This window comes from Lampetra fluviatilis, chromosome 1 (assembly GCF_964198595.1).
Source record: "Lampetra fluviatilis chromosome 1, kcLamFluv1.1, whole genome shotgun sequence".
Classification (NCBI taxonomy): domain Eukaryota; kingdom Metazoa; phylum Chordata; class Hyperoartia; order Petromyzontiformes; family Petromyzontidae; genus Lampetra; species Lampetra fluviatilis.
The window spans coordinates 41,317,550-41,325,357 of record NC_136275.1 but is presented as its reverse complement, the minus strand read 5'-3'; the positions used below and the strand labels follow the sequence as shown (position 1 = coordinate 41,325,357).

Sequence of the window (7,808 nt, the reverse complement as noted above, 5' to 3'; positions counted from 1 at the left end):
ACCTCACAAATCAGCAGGCTTGTAAATTTCACTAATCTGTGAGCTCGGCGTGACTGCAACATCATGCAATAATAATACAAACGGTTGTGTTTTAAGTCTATGCCAATGACTCAGGTTGCTTATAGCCCTTGCCATTGCCTCTGGGGTTGCGTTTGTCATAAAAAACGTAGTGTGAGAAAAATGACATCCATGTGGGCATCCGATGCATTGACGCTGCCACTTAACCTCTGAATTTGAAAAATGTTACCTTCAGACAGCATTGTCATGTCGTAATGTTCTCTTGGTCGGTGTGAGATAGCGTTGCCCCCTCGCATGCGTGGGTTTTCTCCCGCATGTATAATGAAATCTGATTGGCTGAAAACATCTTAATATATAGAGAACTGCAGAGCAATTGTTTCTTGGGTAAATTTGGACCCAGACATCTCACTCTTCTTTTATTATAACAAAGCAACAAAACCAAAAACTTGACAACAAAATAATTCAGCCTCCCATTTATTTTCGGTCAAAGCCTTATTACATGTATATATGAACTTCTTTTGCACCGTATGTAGCCAACCGTGCTCACTGGAGGTGCAGTATGTGTGTTGAACTTCATTCGCATCGTACATAGCCAACCCTGCTCACTGGAGGTGCAGCATGTATCTGTGTTGAACTTCTTTTGCACCTTACGTCGCTAACTGTGCTAATCGGAGGTGCAGGGGAAGGATAACAAAACACCAAAATCGGTTCTAAAGAAATTCGTTTTCAATGTCGATGATTTGAAAGTGCATAGCTCCAGTGGCTTCCTAATATCGGAAGGAAGCGCGTTTGAAAGCGTGTAACGCGGTAACCGTCTTTGTCCGATGGCTGAGCCAAAAGCCACTGCTGCAAGGATGACCGGAGTTTGTGTGATGGTTTATGCTCATTGATGACATCAGCAAGGTATTCTACGTGAAGAGGTAAACATCATGAAGCGTGTTAATAGGCCTGCAACGATTCTGCCCCTCATTATTCGACTGTCAGTACAGGGGGTACGGCTCGATTCAAGAATCTGCGTTGTTTACCAATACGGTGAATGTGGCGCTACTGGCGGTTGCAGACGTCACGCGAATCAATTACATGCGACGTGTGACTCTTAAAGGCCTTTAATGAGTTTGCTTCTAAATATCTCACCACCAATCTGATAAAGTTTTACGTTTCACTGCGAAAACTTAGATCTGTTTCTGCTCTCCTACTCATTATGATTCCATAAATACCACGTTGTTGTTCTATGGGAGATGGAGATTTTTGCAGCCAGGCTCCACGATTGTGGAATTCCTTTCCTCCTCGGTTCATAGGAGAATCTGAATCTGTTACACTTTTTTAATCGTCTCAAAACTCCCTTGTTTGTGCAGCAGGCTTTCTCCATACCACAAGCTTTATGTAAATCACTTTGAGGCCTTTTGCGACCTGTGCTGCAGAAATCCGAATTTATTTCTATTATTAAAAACCTATTTTTTTTATTCACACTTCGCAGTGTGTGTACCAGGAGCAAAAAGGCGTCGCAGTGGCGAGATGTTAACGACCTCGCCTGGAATGCAGGTCTTGGGTTCGATCCCGTGGTCACGTGGATTTTTAGCCAGGTCCTCCGGTTTTTCCCTCCATATTTAGAATCAACGTGCATTTAATGTCTTTGGCTGCTATAAATTTCCACACGATAAGCCACTTCGTTGAGCTATCATTTATGGCCAGGTCGCTTCTGAAAGAGCTAATAGCTCAGTGGGCCTTACCTGGTCAAATTTAAATAGTTATAGTAAAGACTCTGATTGTAATCTGTGAATCGATGCATCATTGCAAGCCTACGGTCGACACACCGATGCTTTGCACGCCACGGGGGGGGGGAAGCTTCTTTGGGCCCCCCAGTCACGACTCGTTGGCCAGCAGCTTGTGCTTGAAGACGGCGTTCTCGCAGCTCAGGCACACGAAGAGGGCGCCGGCGGCCGTGCGAGCCCGCACCTGCAGGATGTCCAAGTCGTGGGCCCACTCGACGTTGCCCCAGCGCGCGATCTGCGCGCCACGCAGAGCGTCACGCCGTGCGACGACACCCGCGGTGAACACGACGCCTGCGCCCGCGACTCAAAGCCTACAACCAAACCGCCCGGCGTGTGGCGATCTCGGAAGATCGTCAAAAGCAAGCAGGCTTGAGCCGCCTGGATTGATGGTGCTTGGATGGGCGACCACGATGCGTAAAGAGAGGTTGTCATTGTGCTGTTGCTGCTGCTGCGAGGCTACGATGTGGGCAGTAGGGGGCAGTGCAGCAACCGTTGGATCAATTCACCCAGTTTTCAAAAGAGTAAATACCTAATGGCAATACAATCATTTACTCAAGTTGTTCACAATTGGACTATCTACTAGTGAAGTTAAAATGCACCCCCCCCTCATTGCAGATGGGCAGAGCTAATTTATTAACGATTTGAACCTCAGTTGGAAAGTGTTAATTAGGGCCGGAGCTGCTTTCAGCATGAAAGCAGTCTGTGTCAGCGCTCAGCAGTGTCTAGGGTGCAAGCACGCCGGGAGACGAGGACAATACCTGGAACTCCTCCTCCAGGCGAGAGAGCAGCACGGCTTCTTCCACATTCAAGTGTCGATCAACTAGCGCCAGGGTCAGGACCAGAGACTTCAGCTGCATCACCACGTACTCCAGGCCTGCACACGCATGCACGACAGCGGTCACAGGCCAGAGCCAATGGAGTGAAAATTACACATTATTGTGATTAGAACACAGCACTTCTGCAAATGATGAGAAACTAAACAGACATAAAAGTGCGTGCACGCTGCAAACAAATGATACACACTAAAGGCTATTTATAGATGCCAAAATGAGTGATTATGATCAATTAATTGGTTATCCCATCATGCCTAGCATGTTCTGTGACATCGACATACCGAATTAATGAAATGCACAGTCTTGTTTCAGACCACCAACTCAAATGAGTAAAGGTTTGTGGCCATATAGCGAGTAGCAGAAGCATAACTCTGTGCTTTGCGTGCATCACATCGAGTGTGGAATGCTCATCAACCCAGCTCGTTCGGCTGTGGTCGATGAGAGGGCCAAATTGCCTCGTGGTCTGGGTCACTTTGGGTGCCAATACCGATGAGGGCCCAGGCGTTGCACGACAGCAGGTGCTGGTTCAGCGTGTTGCGCGTCTCCTGCGGGATTTCTGGCCCCATGATGCTGGTGGAGGATCCAATGGTGACGCCATACCTGTCAAAGGAATGATTGCAAAGGACATCTAGACCTCGGTTTTCATGGAGGACGAAACCTAGTCAGCTCGAATGCAGCTGCCCTCATTTCTCCCAAAATTAAAGTGATATAGATGACTCGAGTTTGTTTTAAACAAAGTGTTTCCATGATTTCCGAGTTTCTCGACGTATCACACGAGTTGGACAGGGCTTTCCCCAAATCTATATGTCTGCCGAGCCTGATTTCCCATGTAAAATTCATCTCAGTGCGAGAAGCCAAATCATCCCGGAGAATTCTGCTCCTGCCTCAATTGGTTATCTAAAAACACGGAAAAAATATAACACGCGGAAATGGGGAACAGGGAGAGCGCAACTCACGTATGCACTTAAGTTCTGTGGAGTTGGGTACAAACTTAGAACACAAGCAAGCTGCAAAACAATGTTTTTTTTCAGCTTTTCGCATGAATGAATGTTGAACCGTGAGAATGTTATGCGTGTTTTGGCCTGCCTCTCTGATCCTCTGGCAATAACACGGAACCCTAAATCAGAATATTTTTTTATCAGAAGGCCGAAGGTGACTCACCGCTCCTCGGCCCACGAGAGCACCGGGTCCCACTCTCCCTGCTGCAGGCTCACCAACGCGGGCGGTTCCTCCATGCGGTAGCTGTGACGACCACACACGTCCCATTAGGGTTGGCCTCGCCCATTATCAAGCGATCGATTACTGAACATTGGCTCCATGACTCGACGAACACGTGAATAGTTGGAGAATCAAAATGTCTTCCCTCGGTTCCCATGTGTGGCGCTGGACAGGAGGTGGTGATGTGCAGGACTTAGTGACATTATTATTATCAGACGTGCTAACAGGGGGTTTCCTGCTTTCAAGAGGCACAATGTAGATAGAAATGGTCGTAAGTTAAGGGGCCCAAGTAATCGACCAAAAAAAGAGCATTCGATTACAATTACAGTTGTACAGCGAGAAAGTAGCACACAAGCTTCGAAGTAAGACCCACTGAGCTACGTAGCTCTTTTTAAGAAGTGACCTGGCCACAAATGATAGCCCAACGAAGTGGCTTATGTGGAAATGTATTGCAGCCAAATTCTAGAAACGCACGTTTCTAAATGTGGATGAAAAAACCTGATGACTCGGAGAAAAATCCACGTGACCATGGGGAGAACATGGACAGTCCAAATATACAGGCGTAAGGGTCGGGATCGAACCCACAACCTCATGGACACCTGGCGAGGTAGTTAACATCTCGGTGCAGTGTGCTGCGTGTGGAAAACATTTCCAAGTTGCCAACCTGTGCGGGAGTGGGAGGGGGGGAAAGGGGGGGGGGCCTCACCAGATGGTGTCGGTGTCGAGGTATTTGAGTGCGGCGGAGGCCAACTGCTCCGGCGCTCGGTGGGTCGGGTTGTCCAGGGCCGTGTTGCACAGCGTCGTCTGCACACGCCGGCGAGAGATGGCGCGTCGTTCCATCGCAATCGTTACGTCACTTTTCTGCGTGTGCACGTGCAGCCCATTTGTCAATCCGGCTGCCAGATTTCAATCCACAGCTGGATTAGAACTTGCTCACGTCGTGCAGGCAGCGAGGGATATTTAACAATGCTCCAAAATGCAGTTGCGAGCCAGCTTAGCTCCCGAGATCGGATTGGATCAGGCGCTCCCCAGGTGATTTCGTCAGAGGCATATCACATTGCCTTTTATTATAAAACGTTTCCTATCAATACATCACGGTATTTTGCTTACAGGCCTTTGTTAATCCGCGTGCTAGATGAAGACCTGTCCACGCTATATGAGTCATGAGTGTGATTTGACCACGACTTAAGGAAACCGAATGGCATCAATGAGAGGAGTGGCGCACACATGATGTGCAACGTCATCACACTGGCCGGAAAAGCTTATCCATTTATCCACAAGTCTTGGGCAACCCTTTCAATGTGGCTGGTGTTCTCCAGGGTAAGTCTCTATTAGCTATACAACTTTATGCAAGCGTTTTATTCACGTTAGATCTTCTTTATGAGAGGAATAATAATCGCACGTTGCAGACAAAAAGATGGTACAGCTAATGTATCTACACTGTCAACCTTGGGTTGAACAGCGATATCGACATCCCCGGCTGATTTTAGGAGGAGCAGCAGCAGCGTTGAGCGCTAATGCACCACTCACCAGGTGCATGCTGTGCATCTGGATGACGTTCTTCTGCATGTCCCACTCGGTGGCCACGGCGACAGCCAAACCCTCGCTGGGCACGGCGAACAGCTTCCCCTGCGGTGTGCGCAGCTTGCGGCGGTCCAGGTTCACCTCAAACATGCCGCCTGTTGGGACGGACGCACCTCTTCGTCGGTGGGTGGGTGCCAGCGTTGCACCATCAAGGGCACGGCAAATCCTCGCTCAGCGCGCGGTGTTCACACTACAACGTGGTTTCGCTATAATAATAACGCGGTTCTTCCATTAGGAACACTTTTCGCGCATCGTTATAACACGGAACACGGACCGTTATAACTTCGTTTCCGAGTGGTTGATGACGAACTACTTTCCTGAGCTGCACGGCTGACAAGCGGTACAGTGATACAGTACACGGAATCATACAGTAACGCGGCGGCGTACCCTCAGTTATTTTTCTCAGCATATCACTGTGTGCATATTACATCCTATCTCACTACAGTTTATTGTTACATTATTTATGGGGATTATTGTTTTCGCTGAACGCTTTTGTCGCTGAACGCGGCACTTTTCAGGAACGCATCTACCGCTGTAGATGCATCTTGTTGGTGATGCCCCCAGGGTCTGGAATGCTACGCTAATAAACTGCAACTTGGATCACTAGCGTTTATACATTTCCCACACTCGTAATGTTGTTTTTTTCCTTTGAGTTATTTCAATCTCGAGAAATGTCATTGCGTCCGACACTGTCACGAGATTTAATGTAAATCAGTTCCACGTTAAAAAAAGTTTGTAAATGAAGTTGAAGGGTAACTCGTCAAAGATGTGGGACCAGTATGGTGAGTTCCAAGTTCGTTGTTTAATGCCGACCTCATGGATTTACCCTACAATGGAAGGGACCCAGACATTGCCATTCGTGGTAATCCCCCACATCCGACTGGACCTACACTGGCTTCCAACCGAGCTCCGTGCACGGCCCAAACTCAAGTTGCTTAATTCACAAAGCACGCTTTCAAGCACGCTTTCAGCAATTGCCTCGACATTTGACCTTTAAACTGCAGCTTTACAATTCTTGTTATAAGAGTTGGAGGGCCTCACGCGCCGTGACCGCGCTCCTCCCGAGCCTCGATTTCGGCAAAAAAAGTTTCGGATCTCGGACTTTTTCGGTCCTTGAACAACTGCGCCTGGTCGCTGAAGTTCTCCCATTAAGAAACTAACAGGAGACTTATTTCCTCGGATATGTGAAATAAACTAGAGATGATTTGTGTTGCCCTAGTTCGGCGCTCGGAAGCCCTTTGTGTCTGCTACGCAGTATAAAACGTGTACACCATCATCATCATAGTCTAATGATGCATGGCACTGGTGGCACTGGTGACACTGCCGTGTTGTAATGGTAGTTACCTTCCCCGTGTGTTATCGACACATCGCTGTAAACGCGTTTCTTTTCTGCAAGAGACACAACAGCACACGTCGACTGCATTAATACTAAATGTTACACATCTGCTCAACCGAGGGACATAAAGCACTTTGATAGATTGAGGTTCATTCGCCCGTGAGCTGTCTAGGCCAACGTGATCCCGCAGCAGTGGTTTGACAGGGTAGCTGATGGGCGAGCGGCGACGAGGAGGAGATGGAAGCTGATTATCGTGGCTCTCGAGTCTGTAAGTACCAGGAGGAGCCTGCGCCGGTACTCGGGGCGCAGCCCAGACAAGCTGCACAGCGGACGATGACCCCGTGGTGTGATGACTGGCGCCATGGCCCACACCAACCGCGCTGCGCCACGGGCAGCGATCTCTGAGCCTCCCTCATCTCACCTCGGAAGAAGCGGCGCGACTCCCGCCGCGGTGCGATCGCCCCCGAGAGGAGGAGGCTGCCGCTGCTGCTGCCGCTGCAGCCGCAGCTGCGGGACGCGGCGCTGAAGACCCGCAACGCGCCCTTGAGCATCGTCGTCGTCGTCGTGCCGCTCTGGGGGTGACGGCAGCTGCGGCGGCGAGGGGGCACGGCACGCGTCGACCCAGCGGGGCGCGTGCGGGGACACGCAGCGATGGAACGAGCTCAGACTGCAGGCAGCAGGCGGGTTGCCAGCAGTGGACTGCCCGTCCAGGCCGGCGCTGCTGACGAGGAGGCGCAAGCAGCGGATAGAGCACTGCACGCTCCACGTGCCGCCCACCCGCTGCGGTCGAGGGGTCGAGAGGGGTCGCGGCGGAGAGCGCCCTGGGTCGTCGAGGCGGCCATGTTTGTAAGGGATGCTCGTGGCGAAGCGCACCCGGAGCGGTGGCCGTCGTCATCAAAGTGCGACTCTTTGCTCGACGTACGCAATATCTTGTTCCCGGGCCAATATGGCGGCGAGTTTGACTCGATCGCGTTTACATGACGCCGGGCGTACCCCGACGCGCACCACGTGGGGTGCACGTAGGCCAATCGGCAGCCCCGTTGTTTT

The 7,808-nt window shown here is 50.2% G+C and overlaps 1 protein-coding gene across 1 annotated transcript; it reads right to left on the bottom strand.

Moving 5' to 3' along the window:
• Positions 1-502: 502 nt before the first annotated feature.
• Positions 503-7,654, bottom strand: ATPAF2 (ATP synthase mitochondrial F1 complex assembly factor 2). The gene is made up of 8 exons (XM_078863358.1): positions 7,183-7,654; positions 6,770-6,814; positions 5,372-5,520; positions 4,548-4,645; positions 3,785-3,865; positions 3,111-3,223; positions 2,549-2,664; positions 503-2,025 (listed from the first exon to the last, which is right to left on the bottom strand). The coding sequence occupies exons 1-8, from the start codon at positions 7,310-7,312 to the stop codon at positions 1,882-1,884; spliced, it is 876 nt and encodes a 291-aa protein (XP_078719484.1). The 5' UTR covers positions 7,313-7,654; the 3' UTR covers positions 503-1,881.
• Positions 7,655-7,808: the final 154 nt, after the last annotated feature.

Bases quoted from the DNA above. Each gene is read 5' to 3' on its own strand.
- ATPAF2 (XM_078863358.1), bottom strand. From the start codon at position 7,312: ATGCTCAAGGGCGCGTTGCGGGTCTTCAGCGCCGCGTCCCGCAGCTGC. The intron at 6,815-7,182 runs GTGAGATGAGGG...TGTCTCTTGCAG, and splicing joins GTCGCGCCGCTTCTTCCGAG to AAAAGAAACGCGTTTACAGC. The intron at 3,866-4,547 runs GTGAGGCCCCCC...TGGTCGTCACAG, and splicing joins CTCGACACCGACACCATCTG to CTACCGCATGGAGGAACCGC.